This window comes from Rhinatrema bivittatum, chromosome 15 (assembly GCF_901001135.1).
Source record: "Rhinatrema bivittatum chromosome 15, aRhiBiv1.1, whole genome shotgun sequence".
NCBI classification, from domain to species: Eukaryota; Metazoa; Chordata; class Amphibia; order Gymnophiona; family Rhinatrematidae; genus Rhinatrema; species Rhinatrema bivittatum.
This window is the reverse complement of record NC_042629.1, coordinates 69,340,746-69,363,051: the sequence shown is the minus strand read 5'-3', so window position 1 is coordinate 69,363,051 and position 22,306 is coordinate 69,340,746. Positions and strand designations below refer to the sequence as shown.

General features: G+C 44.6%; 1 protein-coding gene across 3 annotated transcripts in view; it reads right to left on the bottom strand.

Moving 5' to 3' along the window:
• Positions 1-22,306, bottom strand: part of NPHP4 (nephrocystin 4) — a 141,092-nt gene that overhangs the window by 98,463 nt on the left and 20,323 nt on the right. For all 3 annotated transcript variants that reach the window (XM_029579000.1, XM_029579002.1, XM_029579001.1), the window contains 2 exons: positions 13,475-13,647; positions 9,619-9,683 (listed from right to left, as the gene is read on the bottom strand). In XM_029579000.1, the coding sequence (XP_029434860.1) occupies positions 9,619-9,683; positions 13,475-13,647 (238 nt within the window). The remainder of the gene's footprint in view (positions 1-9,618; positions 9,684-13,474; positions 13,648-22,306) is intronic.

Below are 22,306 nucleotides of genomic sequence, written 5' to 3'. Positions count from 1 at the left end.
ACAAAGCTACCGAGTCCCTCTGCTCTAAGGGATCAGGTACTCACTCCTCGAGGGCCCGCTCTCCCTGTCTCAGAGCTCTCCTATTCTACTTGGGACTCTGAATACTAATTCTATTGTGTGCTCATAACTCTCAGTCTCTTTCCACTACAGCACTGCCTACAGAGGATCCGCTGTTCCAGCGTTCTGGGAGAGACGCGCCCAGCCGGGCTCTACAACCACTTCTCACTACTGCCACCTCTGGTGGTTCCATATGCTGTTTAATAAAAGATTCAAATCTGTGTGTCTATCTGGAGTTTAGCCTGTCACTGTGGTCCCTCATGGGACTGTCCCCCGTGGGCATGGTCAGCTGCCACAGTGTTCAAGGATCCACCCAAAACACCAATAACCATAACAAACACCTTGCACTTGTCCACATTAAATTTCATCTGCCATTTGGATGCCCAATCTTCCAGTCTTGCAAGGTCCTCCTGTAATGTATCACAATCCGCTTGTGATTTAACTACTCTGAATAATTTTGTATCATCCGCAAATTTTATAACCTCACTCGTCGTATTCCTTTCCAGATCATTATAAATATATTGAAAAGCAGCAGTCCAAGTACAGATCCCTGAGGCACTCCACTGTTTACCCTTTTCCACTGAGAAAATTGACCATTTAATCCTACTCTACCATGTCTATCTATATGCTCTACGATTTTGATCTTGACAATAGTTTCTACTATTTTTCCTGGCACTGAAGTCAGGCTCACTGGTCTATAGTTACCGGATCGCCCCTGGATCCTTTTTTAAATATTGGGGTTACATTGGCCACCCTCCAGTCTTCAGGTACAATAGATGATTTTAATGATAGGTTACAAATTTTAACTAATAGATTAGAAATTTCATTTTTGAGCTCCTTCAGTACCCTAGGATGCATACCATCCGGTCCAGGTGATTTGTTACTTTTTAGTTTGTCAATTTGGCCTACTACATCTTCCAGGTTCACAGTGATTTCGTTCAGTTCGTCTGACTCATCACCCCTGAAAACCATCTCCGGAACTGGTATCCCTCCAACATCTTCAGTAGTAAACACGGAAGCAAAGAATTCATTTAGTCTTTCTGCAATGGCCTTATCTTCCCTAAGAGCCCCTTAGGGAAGATAAGGCTTATTGGTTAAGAGTAGTAACAGCTGCATCAGCAAGTTACTCCCATGCTTATTTAGTTTTCCCAGACCTTAAAATTTAGTGTCCTTGTTAGTTGCTGTCTGAATCTAATTCCCCTTTTCTTCCTGCCGATGAAGCAGAGAGCAATGTTGGAGTTGCATCAACAGTATGAAGGTTTATTGATTTAGGGTAGTAACTGCCACACCAGCAAGTTACCCATGAACTAATTTCTTCATTTCCATCCTGTAACCCCTTTAGGGATCCACAGTTTTTATCCCAAACCCCTTTGAATTCTTTCACTGTTTTTCTCTTCACCACCTCCTTTGGAATGGCATTTCAGGCATCCGCTACCCTCTCCATGAAGAAATATTTCCTGACGTTCGTTCTGAGTCGTCCTCTCTGGAGTTTCTTTATGTGACCCGTAGTTCTATTAATTTCTTTCCAATGGAAAATATTTGTTGATTGTGCATCATTAAAACCTTTCAGGTACCTGATTGTCTGTATCATATCTCCTCTGTACATCCTCTCCTCCAGAGTGTACATATTTAGGTCCTTCAACCTCATAAGTCATTTGATGGAGACCCCCACCAGTTTGGTTGCCTTTCTCTGGACCTCCTCCATCCTGTCTGTCCCTTTTGAGATACGGTCTCCAGAACTGAACACAGTACGCCAGGTGAGGCCTCACCAAGGGCATTTTTTTTTTTTTTTTATTTTGCATCATCAAAGTCTATCTCCATTACTCAGTTCAGGTCCCCCAATTCCCCATTGCCCTGTGTGTCCGCGACCAAGAGGTGTAACCACCCTGTGCTCAGTTTTAAACTGAAGGCAGGGATTTAGAGACAGAAGACTCAAGTACTGCAGATTCAGTGCTATGCAAGTAATAAATATGGAAACAAACAAGAGCACAGTACAACGAATTATTTTAAATTTCAGTTTCCAAAATTTGCTCTGCCAACCTGGAGCTTGCCGAATAAAATAAGGATCATTCAGCGAGAGAAGGGAAGCAGCATTTCCCAAGCATATCTGGAAAAGGATGTTAGGCAGGATCGGCCAGGGAGATTCATTTTGCTTTATTTTATTTATTTATTTATTGTTTTTGTTATACCGAGTTTCATGATAGGCATCACATCAACCCGGTTTACAAATAACAAGGAGTGTAAAGCATAACGTAACGTAAAAAACAATATTTTCAATAAGAACCTTGAACTTTAAATACAGTGAATCAGAAAAAGGGAGAGGGAAAGTTACAAAAAACAAGGAAAATAAACTTGGGATGGAAGGGGAGAAATTGAACAGCACAATATTTACATTTCAGCCTATTGATACATTAGAATAGCAAGTGAAAAAATAAGACTATGAAACGGTACATAGGTACATAGCTTTGATGGCTTCACTTCACTTTTTCCATTTTCCAGCCCCCCCACCACTTCCCCTGAGCAGGACTGTGTGCGGTCCTGTCAGATTTTACAGTCACAGCAGCAAACATTACTCGAGGAGACGCACTGCTATAAAACCCTTTATTCCTCATGAACCGAAGACATTCACACACATGAAGAGTTTGCTAAGAGATGCAGAATTTCTCCAAGATGAAAAGCACAGCTTTTCACATAATGCATGATTTTGATGGCTGATGGACGGATACTTGAAGATTTGCAAAGTGAATGTATTTGTACAATAAAATTACAGAGAAGTGTAAATGGATAAAAAAAAAAAAAAAAAAAAAGTCACATCAACTTTCCTTTCCTTTTATGAGAATATTCTGAAAATGTACCAGTAAATGATCTAATCAATTCAGCTATGGGTCATTTAGCACTACCACTTCACTTCTCCTGAAAGCTTTATGAAATTAATAGTGGCCGAAATGTGATCCAGAACAAAGGCAAAATCCGTCAGGCAGTTTGTTCCTATCTGGGTATCACAAATTTGCCGCTATGGATAATTACTTGATGCTATGTTATGCCTAATCAATACTTTAAATGAATAAGTGACAGGCTTTTGTCTTTTGCCTGGGTACCTTAGCACTTGGCTTGTTTTGGTAATTTAAAGAAATTTGTGTATCAAGTCAATTCAATTCAGGCAACCAATAGAGGAACTTGTGTTATTGTATAACAGTACAATACTAGGCATGCCTCAAAACAACCGAACTGCAACTGGCTGGTTATTCTTTCCAATTTATCTTCTATTCAGTTTTAAAGAAAACTGAAATCTAGAGAAAAATACTTCTAAAGGTGCACTATAAATGTAAAACATGCAAAGAATATCAGCAAGAGACAGTAAGGTTTTTATCATGCACTAAATTCATCCAGGCCCATTTTCAAAAACTTTATGAGCAAGATAGATAACTTTGGTAAAGTTACCTGGATTTTCAGCCAAGCAAGCGACTAGGGTTTGGCTGAAAATTCACCTAACATTTCCCCAAATGTATGTAGAACAGCTATTTGTGAGGCTGGGGTAAGCTTTGTAAACATAGCCGGTTAATGCCGAATATCAGTGCTAACCGGGTGAGTCACAAATATACTGCATGAACACCTCTACTCCCACCCGTTTTTTGGCTGGCTAACTTTGCACGCCTTAAGGTGACTTTTAAAAAGCTGGATGTGCGCCAAAACTGGGAGAAGTGAATTTGTTGCACCGGCGCACACCAAGCAGATTTTAAAAGCTGCCTGAGAATGCGCTTATCTCCCACTGCTCACACAAATGAAAAGTTTCAAAAAAGGAGCAGAGTGTGCTTGGAGAATGGGCAGTCCTGGCTTTCAACTTCAAATTAGCATGGAAATCCTTATGCACACAGGCACGCACCGGGGGTCTCTTGCCGAGTAACTTCACTTCAGCTATGAAGGACGTGTAAGTAAAATAATGATAAATAGATAGATCGGTGGGGTTTTAAGGGTCTGGGCTGACAGGGGAGAAGGGAGGCTATTAAACTAGGGAGATTTGGACGTCCTATCCTTTACATGGGCGAACTGGGAAAACTGGTAACGGTGTCTGCACACGTGTCTATTAAAATCCCCCCACTTACGGGGTAGAAGCGGCATTTGCATGCATGGGTGCACATCCACTTAAAATTGCACACATGTATGTGCATGTTATAAAATGGCCACGTCCCTAGGTGTACGCCAGTGAACGTGCGCACATGTGCGCCTGTTTAAAAGTTACTGTCCCTGTGTATTCAGCTTGTTTACTAGTTGGTCAGAGGAGAGGGGGGTTTCCCCCCCACTGACAAGGCTTATCTGGCTAAATCCTAAAGTCAGATGGTTACACTTTTTGAAGATCTACCTCATAGTATTACAGTAGACAAAACCCTTCTCTACTAACATCCAGTTTATTTCCTGGTTGAACCCTTTAGGTCATTAAAAGAACAGAAAACCACACAGATATGCCACTGTACATTTCTAAAAAGAAATTAAAGTTTACTCAGTCATAAAACTAATTCTTCTTTTGGCTGCCATATCTATACTACAGAAGCAGCATCCCATATTTACACTTCCCAATTGTACCTGTCAGTGTTCTGCCAAATAACGATGATGCATTGATCGCCAACAGTCTCCTGCATTAATAAAACACCCCACTACTGACAAGCATACAATTGATTTCAAAAGGATAGAAAAACCAACCTTAAATTCTGTACTCAATACAGATGCTCTCTACGTGGCCTATTTATTAATGTGTGTTAATATGCGTCATCACATTTTGGTAAATATACCACTACCACGATTATTGCACTCATTCTTCTGGATTAGTTAATACAGTAGTCAGTCCTGGATTAGTCTAGCTTCACCGTCTTGTTTTTTTTTTTTTCTTTTTCATAGTAAGAAACTACTCCAGAATTATGTGGAAGAGTTTCCATTTATGGTCAAATTCCATTCTAAAATGGAATACAAAACTCCATTCACGCATTTAATCCAGCAATTAGTTATTCCGGGTGTGAAACTACCTTCCCAAAATGGATTAGTTAATGCACACTCATTCTGTAATGATACTGGCTGCTAGGTGGCCTCCCCATCCCACCAGCAGGGGCCCTCAGGCCTGCTCTAGCCTCTACCTTGAAGGCTACATGACGCAGCAAGGCCAGTCATATATACCCCTTCCTCACTCTTATCTCTGGGACTCATCGAGTCACCTTGGTTCCTTGCTTTGGCTATGCTTATTCTACCTTGCCTTGTTCTTGCTCTGCTTCGGTCTACCGGTGGCCCTTCTTGCCCTTGTTCTTGTCCTGTCTGGGACCTTCGTGTCTGCGTATTCCTTGCCCTTGTCCTGGTCTCCCAGTGGCCTAGCTTTCCCATGTATCCCTTGTCTTGCCCTTGCCTTGGGTAGGCCTCCCAGTGGCTTATTCTGTCTCTATGGTCCTCACTTGTCATTGATGTCTAGGCCTCCTGATGGCCTATCCAGCCTGTCTTGCCCCTCTTTCGGCCTCTTGGTGATCTATCCTGTCCATGTGTGCCCTGTCTTGCTCCTCTGTCCCAGTTTCACCCTTGCTTTACCTTGCCTCCTGCATGTGTGGTTTACCTTGTTCCTCGTTTTACCTAGGTCCCACCTGGCCGTCCTGCCAATATTTTCTTAGCCTTGCCCATCATGCCTGCCTTGCTCTGATTTGATCCCTGCCACCGACCCTTGCCTGTTCTACAACTCCGCTTGACCTCTGTCAACCCTGACCCCTGCCTGTTCTTTAACTCTGCCTGAACGATTCCTCCCTCGAGTACAGCCTGTCTTGTCCCTGCCAGAGAAGTCCTGCTGGTCACCAGAACTGGCAGACCCAATCCAAGGGGAGTAAGTAGCCGAACAGGAAGAAGACCCTTGAGTCCTGCACTGCTCCTGTTTGGGGATTACCTACTACCGGCTTGTCTAGCCCTGACCCATTCCCTTGTTCAGTTTGCAATGTCTAGCACGAAGTTGCCCTCATATTAATAGTGTGGCGACAATAGGATTAACTAGGCATCCATCAGAACACATTTTAGATGAACATTATAGCTACTAGCTGCAAACCCGAAAATAGACTGCGGAGATTTTTTATTTTAATTTTCTTCAATTTATATACTGTGTTTTCTTAAAATTAGCACAATTAGCCCTGCGCAAGCCAAAATTAGGGCTTGCTTGCGCCAACCATATTTTCAGAGCTCCAAGATGCGCGCACATCTCCCCAAGATTCCAAAAGGGGTGGGGTTTGGGCATATCTGGGCGGGGCATGGGCCAAGAGATGTGTGCGCCCAGATCCAGTGCCATGTACTTTACGTATGCTATGGAAGAGGTGTAACTTAACAAATAAAGCCATGTCGTCTGGGTTTAAAGGATCTGGGGTAACTGGGTGCAGGTTTTTAAACCAGGGGTTTGGAGGACCTAGATTCTAACTGGGTGAACTGATGGACGAACGCGCCCCTTATAAAATTCCCCGACTTAATGTGGTAGAAATGAGATTTACATGGCTAGGCAGGCTCCCACTATTGGGTGCACAGGTGCGTGGGGACAGTGTATTTTATAATATGCGCCCAAGTTATAAAAACTTGGCTTTTTAAAAAAGCATTCCCAGGCCTTGATTAAAACCTCCACCCATCAGCACAAACTCGTATTCAAAAATTGAAATAAGAGGATTGAAATAAGAATCCACCAACTTACCCACTCATACACAGCACCATATTATCGTCCTTCACAACTGTATCATATATATTCATTTTTGCTATACTACTATATATACACAATATTATAATATATATATATTAATTGATGCAATTGGCTGAAATGTAAATATTTCTTTGTTCAGTTTCTCCCCCTTTCCAGATCCTAGTTAATTTTCCCTGTTTTATTGTAACTTTCTCACATCTATAATATTGTTTATTGTATTTGAAGTTTGAAATGGGAATATTGATTACTATGTTACTCTCTGCCTTACACATATTGTTAATTGTAAACCGGGTTGATGTGATTCTAGTCATGAAAGTCGGTATAACAAAATAATAAATTCATACTAGCAGGGATCTATTTTACATGAAAAAAAAGCCTATCTGGATATTTAAGAACAGCAAGCAAATAAAGATCTTCAAAGTACAGTCTAGATATGCTCTTATGAATTCCAATTATAGTGTTGGAGTGAGATTGGGCTTAAGAAAATTTGATAACAAATTCCTAGGATAGGAGCATGTGAAAAGCACAGGAAATTTTCAGACTGACTTCCTGGCATGGACTGCCACCACTGCTAGGTGCTTTGTGAAAACAATTGGGGCTGCTGCTAGATTGAAGAGGAGTGCACGGTACCGATCAAGTTTGCATGCCTCACTGAAACGGAGATACATATAGCAATTCATGTTGAACACAGGAAGTGTGTAGGTGTCCTTGAGATCTAGGGTTGTCAGCCAGTCGTTGGTCTCCAGGTGAGAAAGGCTGATGCCTAAGCCCTGGGGAATTCATTTTGAACCTCTCTCTTGAATTATTTAAGTTTTTTAGATTCAAAATAGGATGTAGACCTCCTGACTTCTTGGGAATAAGTAAATATCTCACGTTCTCCTGGCTCCAATCACATTGGCTGCCAGTAATGAGGTTAGTTGTATTGATTGTATTGTCATTTTAATTATGTATGTTTTTACTGTAAAGCGCTTAGACGGTCAGGTCTCTGCCCAATTTGCGGTATAGAAAATCTTTTAAATAAAATAGTTCATGTTGCTGGATTTGAAGTTGCTCCAGAGAGACTGAATAAAGGGGAGAAGGGAGGTAGGGTTTGAAAATGTAGGCGATAGCCTTTCTAGATAAACGTGAACACCCATCAGGTGGTGGTAATAACGGACCGGAAGGGCTTCAAGGAGGGTTTCAGGATATTTTATTTTGTATTCAAAAAAATGAGCCCTGACGTTTGAGTGGCTTGATGAGCAGACCTTGCCTGAATACAACCTTCCCTAAGATGCAACCTGCTTTGTTGCTGCTGCTATTTCAAGCATTGCCTCTGGAAAGGTAATGGTTGCTACCTTCTACTGAAGTACTAGAACTGCCTCTTAAGTTTGTGAAGGGCATGTCCTATGAGTAGGTGGTTGTTCAGAAATGGCTTAAGATCATGTTTGGAGAGTTGAACTATGATCTTTTATAAGGTCATCCATCTCCTTAACTCTGTCCCCAAACAAATTATCTCCCGTACACAAAGCATCTTCAAGTCTGTCTTCCCTTAGGCTTGAGACCACTGCAAGAGAACAAGAGGCTCCAAGGAGCTAGATTCAGAAGCAAATCAGAAAATATTTCTTCAAACAAAAGTTAGTGAAGGCACAGAATGGCCTCTCAGCAGAGGTGGGATACCAAAATAATGCCTGGGATAAGCACAGAGGTTTCCATAAGGTCAGGGGAAAGATAAAGGTCATGCACCTGGAATGAAAGTGGGTAGACTAGATGGGTCTGACAGTCCTGGTCTGCCATCAAAGCCTATGTTTCTGTGTTAAAAACACAAATTACTCCACCTACATTATTCCCCAGCTTTTGAGATAAGCATAGTGGCCGATGGACTGAGTTTAAGTAGAACAAGACAGGAGTGGTGGGAAAACCCATTATCAGGCAACAAAGTAGTGAAGGATCTCACAAACAAATTCATACTTTAGGAAAAGGCACCAATGCTTAGAAGGCTGGCAGATTGTACTCAATGACTGAAAGTTATCATCATCTAATGGCCATTTTCAATCTGGGGGAAAATAACTGATGGTTTTACTCTGGATTTACAATGCACAGGTAGCCCTCAGCAATTTGCTGGCACCAATTGACACACTCGACAGTTCTGAAGAGAATTCAAGGACTTCTGGGAGTGAAAACTGAACTCTCTCACTGCTAGAGGCAGACCCTTTAGGGTTGAGGTATTTGCAGATACAACTTCTAGAGGGGTGGCCACGCTGGTCTGGGGTAGCGAAACATGGAGGCAGGTGATACCTTAGAGACTAACAGATTTATTGAAGACAAGAGCCAATTTGCCAGATGCATCTTATCCACAAAAGCTTATGCCCCAATAAATCTGTTAGTCTATAAAGGTGCCACCAGTCAGAGATGCTCGTATCATGGCTAGCCGTGCTGTACTGGTTCTATGGATACATGGGTTTTCAGTACTGTCCGGTACCTTGCACAGAATGAAACATTTGGAAATAACATTTAAAAAAATTAAAATCTTCTGCCACTCGATATGCATGAGAGCTTTGCACATTTAAATCATATCTAAATATTTTTTCCTCATGTGCAGCACTGCTTAGTGATAGCTATAAAAAAAAATAAAAAATAAAAAAGCAAATAAGCAAAGTGTGGGAGGTAATTTGCAAGCACAGCAGCTCCCAAGTGGTTGGGTAGAGTAAAGCATTAGTTAATGAATTTTGAAAAATAATTCAATTACCAGTTTAATGCAGGTTTTACTGTTGTACATTCTTCTCAAATATTGGGTAGAGTTTAGTTTTAAAACCAAGACCCACTGACAGACAGTGCTGCTGCCAGGTTTTTGCCCTTTCCTTAAGGCATTTAATGCAACTTACATTCCAGAAGGTCCTGGAGGGTAGGATGCAAAAGTGCTCGAGGTGTTCCATGATACAGTTTTATTCTGAAATATAAAAAGAACAGGAACATGAAAGTGGCCTTTATTTTTAAATTTACATATTTTGCTTTGGGTTCAATATAAAAAAAAAAAACAACAAAAAAACAACTTTCCTCTGTGGGGGGAAACCTTTCCAGAGTAAAAATCATTTGGACTTATTAGATATATGCATTACATGTGTATAATCCTATCTAACACACGAGTTGAAGCAAGAGAGAGGTTCTAGAATTCCAGGGATTGGGGTGCATTTTGGATTTAAGACTTGATTACTCGCCTTTCCAGCTCGAACCTCTGAGCAAGTTCCACATTTAGGCAGAGTTGGAAGGTCCCTGCCCCAGAGGGCTTACAATCAAAGGGCCTGATTTCCTAAGGTTTTTCTCTCATTCTGTGTCTATGGGGAAAAATGCTTAGGAAATGAGGTTCTAAGTTTGCACTTGAGGTAAGGGAGAATGAAGTAATTTAATCACAGTCCTAAGAAGTATCAGCGAGACGCGAGCTCTGGCTTTCCTAGGCTCTTCCTAGTTGCTGTTTCCATTAGTTCTTGACTTAATCCACCCACAAATCCTCTGTATTTCAGTCTTTCAGAAAGAATTTTCATATGCATTTGCTAGGATAAAAAAAAAGGACCGTCTGAAAACCACCCTCCTCAAATGTACTCATTTATTTGTTTAAAATACTTGTATTCCACTGTTCTACAATTCTCAGCAGGTAATCAGACAAATACAAGTGAGAAAAATAATTAACACTGGGGATATATATTAAAAACAAAACAAAAAAAAAACCCCCAATCAGCAGCATTGCAAAGGAAGTAGAACCTGCCTAACAGGCCGATACAGTACAGTGCGCTTCGGCGGAGCGCACTGCTAACCCGCATTTGGATGTGCTAGCTTTACCCCTTATTCAGTAAGGGGTAGATTTTCAAACCGCGCGAATTGGCGTACTTTTGCTGGCGCATCAGGCGCCAGCAAAAGTACGCGGGATTTTAGTAGATACGCACGTAGCCACTAAAATCCTGGATCGGCGCGCGCGCAAGGCTATCGATTCTGTATAGCCGGCGCGCGCCGAGCCGCACAGCCTACCCCCGTTCCCTCCGAGGCCGCTCCGATTTCGGAGCGGCCTCGGAGGGAACTTTCTTTTGCCCTCCCCTCACCTTCCCCTCCCTTCCCCTACCTAACCCACCCGCCCGGCCCTGTCTAAATCCCCCCCCTTACCTTTATCGGGGGATTTACGCCTCCCAGAGGGAGACGTAAATCCCTGCGCGCCGGGACGCGAGTACGGAGGGCGCGGCCACGCCCCCGGACCGCCCCGGGCCGTAACCACGCCCCCGGGCCCGCCCCCGAACGCCTTGCCGACTGGGCCCGCCCCCGACACGCCCCCCTCGCCAAACCCCGGGACTTACGCGAGTCCCGGGGTCTGCGCGCGCCGGTAGGCCTATTGAACATAGGCGCACCGGCGCGCAGGGCCCTGCTCGCCTAGATCTGCCCGGATTTAGGCGAGCAGGGCTCTGAAAATCCGCCCCTAAGAGGTAACAGCGCGCCAAAAACGCACTTTTCTGTACACCCTCCGAATTAATATCATGGAGATATTAAGTCGGAGGTCCCAAAAGTTACAAATAATTAAAAATAAAAAAAAAAAAAAAGTAAAATGGGCCCGTGGCTCTCAGGTTGAAAACCGGACGCTCAATTTTGCCGGCGTCCGGTTTCCGAACCCGTGGCTGTCAGCAGGTTTGAGAACAGACTCTGGCAAAATTGAGTGTCAGCTGTCAAACTCGCTGACAGCCGCCGCTCCTGTCCAAAAAGAGGTGCTAGGGACGCTAGCACGTCCCTAGCGCCTCTTTTTACCGCGGACCCTAATTTAAATAAATTAATTTACTGAATCGTGCGCACAGGAGAGCGGGTGCTCACCCGTTCTCCTGGATTTTTACTGTATCGGCCTGTAAGTTAGGAAAATGCGACTGTCCTGTGAGCGGAATGAAAAAGGAGGCATTCCCGGTGGGTGTCTTTACCCCTAGAGAAGGAAAACTGTGTGCGTGCATTCCATTTTGCAAATGTGCTCCTGCTATTTTGCCCCAATTCCCCCCCCCCCCCCCCAGTGCACAATTTACTCACGTTTTCCTTAGAAAATGAGAAAGTGCAGTTTCCCTTTGAAGAGTCTCCTGAAAAGTACCGTTTTCTGATTGGGTCCTCCCCCATATGATCTGTGGCTTGCACATCCAAACCAGAAACAGAATTGGCCCACAAACCGTGTATCTTATTTTTCTTAATATGTACATCTTTTGGCCTGAGTAAGATAAAACTACCCAAGCGCATAGTCTGAGCTCCAAACTCACAGGCCTGCTCTTTGTTTAAACACTGAAAAGACTTGTGTGAATATTTAATTAAAATGCCACATGAACTGCTTTAATCATGGAGCAGTTCTTTGATGAAGACAGCAGGATCCATCGAGACACTCCTGGAGTTTTAATGCAACATTTAAAGCAAAGTTCTCGCACTAAAGTACAAAGCAAATCAATTGTCAGACTATTAAAGTTTTATAAAAAGATTTTATGATCCCACAAAAGTGGAATTACTGTTGGTACTGCTCTAACTGAAAATTTGTTTAAACAAATTATGTTTAATATCCTTTTGATTCTTTAAATCACTTAAATATTTCATAACATGAGTGTGAAAGTGGTTTGGAAATCCATTGTAGAGCAGCTGCTATGCGGCTTGCAGAATATATATCCGTTTCCTTCACTATTATACAGTATTAGTATTGTCTATAAAGCTTATATTCTGAATATTTCCATCCACATAGCTCCAAGAAGCTCTTCAAATGGTAAATACTGGGATGATGGGCAAGGTGTATAACTGCAACCCAAAATTATGATCTTTTTACCATCTGCTACTCAGAACATTTCTGTCCACATTTTTAAAATTAGGCAAACAGAAACCCCAGCTCACAGAAACAGACTGTAGCCTACAATAAGCCCTCTGGGCAAGGTATTTACTGTCAGGTCCTAGGCAAACCAGGATCTCTCTAGGATGTGATGTCTCTTTTGGTGCTTCTCTCTATAGAGAGCACGATAAACTTCTAGCCTTCGAGGCAGGGGTCTCAGGCTCTAGATCGAGAGGGATAGCAGGTAAGGAAATATTTCTTTACAGATGCATGGAACAGCCTCCCAGTAGAGGTAGTGGAGATGTGGTCAGTATTGAAGGTCAAGAAAGCATGGGACAAGCACAGGGCACGATGAGGGGTGGATCTCTGAGGTAGAGGAAGGCACTGTGAAGTTAAGTGGAGAGTGTGGATGGGCAGACTAGATGAGCCATGTAGTCTTCATCTGCCATCATGTTTTGTGTTGCTAGAGACTGACAGATTTTCCAGAAGTGTAGAAAAGCAAAAGTGATGTATTTATTTTATAAGGGAAATCCAGGAGAATAGAAGAGGAGAAGACAAGTCTTCAGAATTACTCAGCCACAGATTTTTAGAAATGGAAGATGCTGAAGACTTCTCCTCAGTGGTGTTTACCATTCTGACTTTGCCTGGACCTTATACCCCACTGTACTCTTTTCCTGCAATATAGCTTTTCTCTGAATAATCAAAATTAGGAGGACCAGGATAAATTAGCAGTGAATGAGAAAGATATAGCAGGATTGCTATGCATACTCAGTATGATATGGAGTCAGGTTGGACGGCCCACCTTCTTGCTGGATCTCAGTTTCCTTTCAGTATCAAAACTGGCAAAATTTAAAAAGCTAGAAAAATAAAAATGGTCCAGTGGTTTCATTCTCTCAGTGCCTCCCATAAATATTTCATACCTTTTGCTCTGTGCACTAGATTCTGTTGGTTCGGGCTGCTTATTGAAAAGGTGCAGAACTCCAAACCCGCAGGACAGATCCACATGGCTTCCATCGCGTTTCTTGGCCAAGACCACAATTTCAACAACTGCAACAAGGTTTGTGTGATTTAAAGAGGTGTGGAAATAGACAGGCTGGAAAAAAAATAATACAGTTTTCAAAAATAAGCATGCCATCTGCCCAGTTAATAATGTGTGTATGCTCTGTGTGAAATTGAATTGGTGATCTTTAAAGCTACCCAGACTGAGGTACCCTGGCTGTTTTATCAGCAAGCAGTAACCTGAGGCAGGGTCTGCTTTAAGCTCATTCACTTCATTTCCATGCGATGTAGCAGAGCACAAAACAAGGCCAATTTCATTCGGCACCTGAAAATAGGAAAACTTGATCGGAATGCACATCTTAGAGTACTTTATCCTACTTTAATTATATTCTGACAGGGACTATAATTTTACATTTAACAGTTTCAGTCTGAATTTCTCTGTTTAGAAATGTATCATCAGAATATCAGCAACTGTCAGAGTTACTGTGAAAATGGTTAATGCTTTAGGAGGATGCCAAGAGTCGTACAATTTCGCTAATCTCGCTACTTGATATGTGCTTGTTGTATCTTTTGGTACAATGGTTCTCAACCCAGTCCTTGGAGACCAGCTGGCCAGTCTGGTTTTCAGGATACCCCTATTGAATATGCATGAATTATATTTGCATACAAAGACAGCAGTGTATGCAATTATAGCTCAGGATATCTTGAAAGCCTGAATGTCCAGGCCGTCCCAGAGGACTGAGTTGAGAACAGTGCAGCATGCTCAGCTTCCCATCTCCCAGTTTCAGGGCTAGGTCTCCTGGTTGCCCCATGACACACGTTCTTGGCTTATAGGTATTGGACGCCGTGCATTTCTCTCATATGTTCGACCTCTCACATCAGGAACAGAAGCAGGCCAGTGATAACAGTGGAAGAATCAAGGAGACACCTCATGCATATCAATGTGGTTTATTTATTTATTTTGCAGACCCAATGCCCCTCCCTCCCACACACACACACAAAGGCCGAGGGGGGGGGGGGGGTGCAGATTCCCTTCCTTCCCCCATGGTAGGCAAGCCTAACTCTGCCTCTGGGGTGGCACCACCCTTATTTCTGCCTTTCCCCTGTATGACCTGTACGGCTGGGATGGTTCTCTTCTGCCTGGAATAGGAGGGAGAAAGGAGTAAAAGACAGATAAGGAGGTGGAAAGATGGGTGCAGGTGGGGTACAGAAACATGAGAGGGGAGGAAGTGAAAGGGTGGAGATGAAGGTATTAGTATGGAGGGGAAAAAAAAAAGGATGAGAGAAGATGGGATGAGTGATGGGGAAAGAGGTGAAAAGGGGAAGCAACATCGAAGGCGCCAATGGAGAGGAAGGAAGACTAACAAGGGGCCATTCCAAGAATGTAGGGCCTAAAGCCCTTAACAGACATTCTGCTTAAAGAAGTGAACACTTTTGGTTATCTTTAAAACTAGTTGTAGCCATACACATGATGATGAAACACTATCAGTACAACAGATCCTTAGCATCTTTATTCCATATCTTCCATGAAATTCCAATCTGCTGGAAGGGAGGCAAAGCCCAGCAGTCTGGACTGATCCGGGTACGTACAGGGAACAGTAATTTGCGTAATCCAAACCAGAGCAATTGAAGTATGTTGCATGATATCCTAGTTTAGGCTGCTATAGAACAATTAAATTCAATAGGGCTGGCCGTGTGACTCAGGCATCTGGAGTCTGCTGTGCGCTGGCAGTGCAGGGTTTTGGGCAGGTCCTGGAGACACCATACTCTCTAGTGCAGAGAGCGAGAGGGTACACCCCCTGCTGGGCTGGCAAGGATTACACAAACATGCGTCTTCCAAAACGCTGCAGGAACAAAGAATTGGATAACAGGTAATTTTGTTGGTAGTGTATGCCGAGCTGTAACTTTGTATTGTATCATTTAAAGATTCTGAAGTAAAATGCACAAGGGTTAAGAACCATAAATGAAGATGACCCTAGACATTTTTAATTATAGTGATAGCCGGAAGGGGGAAAAAAAAAAAAAAAAAAAAAAGATTTCATTAAAAATAATTGCATGCTGGAAGAAAGGTGAATTAATTAGAAGAAGCCACTGGGTTTCACGTTACCTAACAGCAGGTGAGAAATTATAGTAAAGTTTAGTAATAGACAGCAGCTATGTTGGCACAATATCTATTTCTGCTATTCAACAAGCCTAAATTTAATTTCACACTATAATTGGCTAGAACAAGAAAATATTTTGCAAAGAAGACAAACAAAATTATAAATATTTATCAGGGTAGTAGATTTGCAATTTCTGTAAACAAGCTGTTCAAAAAAAAGTCTCATAATAAAGTGCTGAAAGCTGATTCATCAGCTGGAATGCTGTTATTAGAAAGCCCAGCTCAGTTTGACTATGTTACCTGCAAAAGTTCCTGCTTCCAAAAGGAATGCACTTTCATCCCACAGCCTCTCTTACCTACCCGGGATGCATAAACTGCATGATGCAATAAGCAGATTCCTAATTTCATTTAGATGCCCTCTGCTTTAATGCCTTGCTCTCATTTTGCTTCAGGATGAGCATTATCAGAAATGCTTTCAGGAAGGATTTGACAGATTTCTGTCATTCTGCTAAATGTGTTTGCACCATCTAGGGGAAAGAAAAGTCAAGGACTGTTTTTCTGCACAAAAAGACCAGGAATGAGATATACAATTTCCCTGTACGTACCAGGATCAGTCCAGGACACCTGGGTTGTGACTCCGCACCAATAGATGGAGACAGACTAAAACTTGTGGGCGGAGCCATATATGCCCCTGTGCCAGTCACAGCCCCTCAGTCTTACTCTGTCTCCAGTAGATGGTGCAGGTCCGGTCACAGCCCTGCCTGCCCTGGTTCTGGTACTCCGTCAGGGTTGGTTCTTTTACTTGGTTTTAGGCCAGTTTAGGCTATAGTTGTTTTCTTTTGGGAATTTTGCATTTTTGCATTGTAAATTGTCACTGAGGTCCCGTCCGCCCTGCCTCCCAGGGGGGTTGAGAGGTCCTGAGGGGACTACCCTCCCCCGGTTGAGGCCGCTGCTAGGGTCGAGGACCCGGCTACGCGAGTAGCAGCGTCTGGGGTGACACCGGGGAGCCCGGTTCACTCACCCCTGCTGGATTAAGGCTCCAGGACGGTGGATGTTGACAGGTTTTTTTGTAAAAAAAAAAAAAAAAAAGTTGTTGATTTTGTTTCCGGCTCTGTTCCTTCGCGTCGCCGCTCCGGGGGGGCGCTGCTGGCGGGGGGAGGTCGGTCGCCTTAATCCTACCTGTTTATCCGCGTGGCTCTCCGTTTCGTCGCGTTTTCGCCGGCATGCCTCGGGGCTGGGTCGTTTGCTCCCAGGAGGTTCCTAGGTCCTGAAGGGACCATTCCTCCTGGTAGGGCACTGGCTGGGCTACGGGTCGCGGATCCGGGGTTCGCTTACAGCCCAGCCGGGGGATACCGGGGAGCCCGGTTCTCTCGCCCCGGCCGGACCCGACCACGGATGCCAGCCTCTCCGGTTGGGGAGCGGTCTGCCTGGGGAGCTCGGTCCAAGGCCTATGGTCAGTGTCGCAAGCCCAGTGGTCTATCAACAGACTAGAGACCAGAGCGGTCCGTCTGGCTCTGCAAGCCTCCCTACCGGTAGTGCGGGGAAAGGCGGTCCGAGTGTTGTCGGACAACGCGACCACCGTGGCCTACATCAACCGCCGAGGCGGGACAAGGAGCCCACAGGTGGCGGAGGAAGCTCGGCGCTTAATGGTCTAGTCAGAGCTACATCTCAGCGACATAGCAGCCTCTCACATTGCAGGAGTCGACAACGTTCAGGCGGATTTTCTCAGCCGGCCTCGCCTGGATCCCGGAGAGTGGGAGCGGGCGGACGAAGCTTTTCTTCTCATTTGCGAAACGTGGGGAGTGCCCCACATGGATCTGATAGCCACGTGGCACAACGAGAAGGCTCGGCGATTTTTCAGTCGACGTCGAGAAAGGGGGGCAGAAGGCATCGATGCGCTGGCGCTTCCCTGGTCGAAGGTTGTTCTGCTGTACGTGTTTCCCCCGTGGCCGATGATCGGCAAGATTCGGCGGCGCATTGAGTTGCACCCAGCCAACGTGATCCTGGTGGCACCGGAATGGCCGCGCCGGCCGTGGTTCGCAGACCTCATCCAGCTCACAGTAGCGGCACCCCTTCAGCGCCAGGGACTGGCGGGTCTACTCCATCAGGGCCCCGTCTGTTGGAGGATGCGGATCACTTCTGTCTTGCAGCATGGCTTTTGAGAGGAATCGGCTGAAGAGAAAAGGTTACTCAGATGCGGTGGTAGCCACGTTGCTACGTTCCAGGAAACAGTCGACGTCCCCGGCTTATGTCCGTGTCTGGGTAGTTTTTTGAGGAATGGTGTGTGCAACGTGGGGTGGGCCCCACTACGGCTTCTGTTTCCGACATTCTGGCATTCCTCCAGGCAGTTCTAGCCAAAGGACTGGCTTGCAGTTCTCTATGGGTCCAAGTGGCGGCGATCGGTTGTTTGCAAGGTGAGATCCGTGGTACGTCCCTGGCTCTTCACCTGGTTATCTCCCGTTTACTTCGGGGAGCTAAGCACTTTCGTCCTCCATTGCGTCTCCCCTGTCCGGCTTGGAACCTCAATTGGGTTCTCTCCGCTTTATGCGCGGCGCCGTTTGAACCTTTGAAACACGTAACTATTAAGGACCTCACGTTGAAGACGGTGTTCTTGGTGGCGGTCGCTTCGGCACGGCGTGTTTTCGGAGTTACAGGCCTTGTCCTGTAGGGAACCCTTCTTGCGCATTTCCGATTCCGGTGTTTCTTTGCGGACGGTTCCTTCCTTCCTGTCGAAAGTGGTGTCGGTCTTCCATGTAAATCAATCGGTTGAGCTGCCCGCTTTCGCGGTCGGGGAGCCCTCTGATCCAGAAGCGAGGGAATTACGGACGCTTGACGTGCGGAGATCCCTCCTTCGCTGTCTGGAGGTCACTTATCCATTTCGGGTCACAGATCATCTGTTTGTTTTGTTCTCTGGTCCAAAGACAGGAGCTGCAGCGTCCCGCACGACGATTGTCCGTTGGCTCAAGGAGGCCATTGGTTCGGCGTACTTGTTGCGGGGAAAACCACTTCCCGTGGGGCTGCGGGCTCCCTCGACTAGCTCTCTAGCTGCGTCTTGGGCGGAAGCTTCTCAGGTGTCGCCTCAAGAGATTTGCAGGGCGGCTACCTGGAAGTCGTTGCATACCTTTATCCGGCATTACCGGTTGGATGTCCGGGCTACCGATTCCGGGGGTTTTGGAGAGAGGGTACTCCGAGCGGGACTCTCTGCTTCCCACCCTCGGTAAGTTGGCTCTGGTACATCCCAGGTGTCCTGGACTGATCCTGGTACGTACAGGGAAAGGAAAATTAGTTTCTTACCTGATAATTTTCGTTCCTGTAGTACCAAGGATCAGTCCAGGATCCCGCCCGCAGTGCTGCGCTGAAGTAACGGAGAGTCCGCTCACTGTTCTGGGTTAATCTTGTCCGCTTGTTTCGCTCTCTCGGTTGGAGGGTCCGTTTCCAGAAGGGGTGTTTCTTTCCCCGTTCTATTAGCGGTTTATAGTTAGTTTTGGTTTTAGTTCTCTGGTTGTGTTTCTACTTTGACATTACGTATGACTGAGGGGCTGTGACTGGCACAGGGGCCTATATGGCTCCGCCCACAAGTTTTAGTCTGTCTCCATCTACTGGTGCGGAGTCACAACCCAGGTGTCCTGGACTGATCCTTGGTACTACAGGAACGAAAATTATCAGGTAAGAAACTAATTTTCCTTTCTTACCCTGTCCACGATGAATTTTTGTAACCTTGATCACACAGAACTAGCACACTTACCTTTCTATACGTATTTTGGATTGCGTAAGCCCCTTTCCCACTATATTGTTGTAAAAATGATTGTGATTCTGAAAATAAAACTATATTATCAAGTCTCAGTTCAAAAAAATGGAGCAAGCAGGTCCACACAGCTACTTATCCTCCTTTTATTGTTGAATTATATTTATTTATTTTTAATTTTTATATCCCGATGTTCCTGTATACAATACATATCGCACCGGTTTACATGGAACTGAACTGTTGCCTCAGGGGTGGAATACATTGGAACAGGTTGACAAAGAACTTATAGGGAGACATTATTATATTATATATAATATTATATATTATATTATAGGGAGACATTATATAATAATATATATTAATATATTATATATTATATTATATTATATATTATTATATTATAGGGAGACTTATATTGCCAGCAAGAGACGTGCTAGAGCTGCTTCTCGTCTTCCAGAAACACTGCTTCAAGTATAGTTCATCTGAAAAGACAGCTCTGCCCAAACCTTGATTCCTGAAAATGCAGTACTTGCTATAAACAAAATGACAAGGTGTTTTAATCTGGGGGCTCTAGAATGCCCAAAACACTGTTCTGTTCTTCTGCCGGGCCATGCCAATGTGCTTGTGCACTGGGAGCTGGTTTCTGGCAGATTTCAGAAGAACGTAATGCAGGTGTACAGCACTAAATTGTTTGGGAAGTTGAATTGTAAAGTTACACACTGATCACTTTAGTATACTGCAGGGTTGCCCGGTTTTCAGGATGGCCACAATGAACAAGCATGGGATACATTTGCATACAGTGGAGGCAATGCATGCAACTATGTGGATATCCTGAAACCTGGCCTGTTTGTAGCTCTCGAGGACTGCACTTGGGCCACCTCCAGCGGTGGATTCCCGATGCTGACCGGCCCGGGGATTCGCCGCCCAGGAGATACCACATGGTCTGCCGAGCACGGCTCTGTCACGGCCGCACTCGGCAGACCATGTGACTAGCGCGACCGGCCCACCGGGGGGATGCCCGATCCCCCGATAGGCCAATCCACCCCTGGCCACCCCCGGCATAGGGTTTTGTTTTTTGCATTCACCGATGCTTAATCGGAGATTAAAAACTTGTCAACCCACTTCCCACCAGACTCCACTATACACAGTATCCTGGTCAAGTATATTTAAAGAGGTATGGAATAAGCACAGGGAATTTCTGAAGGATTAGTAGGAATTAGAGAGCTGAGTAGTTATGGATGGGCAGACAAGATAAGGCCATAGAGTCGCTTTCTTGTCATTGGTTTTCTCCATTTCTAATATGGGAAACTGTTGACAAACTGAAATGGTATTGGACACAATGTAATATGATGCAAAACTATAGCCTATACAGAAATCAAGATATTTATGGCTTGGGAAACACCAGAAGCACTGTACTAATAAAATGTTACAATTCCATCTTGGCTTTCCGAGCCCTTAAATATCATATCAGGATGCCCAAGCTCCTGCATCGCATCCCTCAAATTTGTACTGAAAGCCACTTTTGTTTCCTACTTTTAAGGGTGTATAGTGCATTTCAATTGCAAATTCTGGAAAGTGGTTATAATCTGGTTCCTGGGGGCTGCCTCCATATACCATGGGGGCTGATGTAATCTGGATATCATGTAAGCTTCCACAGAAGCGTGAGCGGTAAAGTCTTTCCCGCACTTCTGTGGGCTGTACAAGGAGATATCGACACCTGGCAGGCTGAATGTTTTAGTAGATGTACTTTTGCGTCTGTTCTTAATTAATATTAATTTTAATTATTTACACCATAGTTTTGTTTTTACAATCTTATAAGTAACTGATTTTATTTTTAATTATTTGTTTATTATTTATTATTATTTTTTATGTAGCCCCTGAGGCAGCCCCCTGTTGGGCGAAACTCAGGCCTAGAGTCGGGCAACCAATAAAGACTTTCTGAAGGACTTTCAGCTATCCCCTTCCTTTATTCCTCACTGATAGAAACGATGCAGGGACTGATGGCATCAGTGTACCGCGGGGGGGAAGGGTACCAATGGTATCTAAGAATCCAGGATGGTCTGAAGGGGGTACCAGACGGTAGCGATGGGGGCATCGACTGCGCGAGGGTACCGAGGAAATCGAAGGACCTGAAATCGACAGGGGCCCTGGCGGCAACAGAAACCGTGGAAGCCCCTGTCCCACTAGCGCTAATAACCAGGCAGAGTGTCGCAGAGGGACACTCGCAGGCTATGTGTGGCTAACTGAAAACATAGGGAGAGGGAAGGCCGCAGTCGGTTGGCAGGCCAGGGAGGTGACAGGAACCGACCGAAAAAACAGGGCACAGTACTCACGGAGTGTCGAATAAACGTACGCGAAGGGAGACCCATGCAGGGAAAAGTGTTTGTGAAGTAAATGTTTAAGTGTTTCTGTGAAGAAAAAGTGTTAGAAATTCTCACAGAGCTCCTAACCGCTATGCTTACCGCAGAGCGGAAAAAAGAAGACTGAGGGAGACACCTGTGGCTCACAGGGATAATTTCAGGCTGAGTATGCTCAGTGCACTCAGTGTGCCAGTGTCAGTCAAAGCTTTGTAGACACTGACAGAAAAGTTTTCCGTACAGGGCTCCATCCTGTGATGTCACCCATATGTGAGGACTAACATCCTGCTTGTCCTGTGAGAATGAATGATAAAATAAATAGACTCGCTGAAGATGTCCCCCCCCCCCCCCCCCCCCCCAAGTCGAATCTTTTGAGTTAATGTAAACAAGTCTCCCTCACTTTTTCTCTGACAGAACCAAAGCGGTTTGTGTGATTGTGGAAATGTCACCACTTTACGATAATTACTTTTTCATGTAGCTCTAGGCTTGCGCTGTGCAGACAATTAAGAGCCGGAGTAGATGGCAGCTCTCGTTTTATTAATTGATCCTT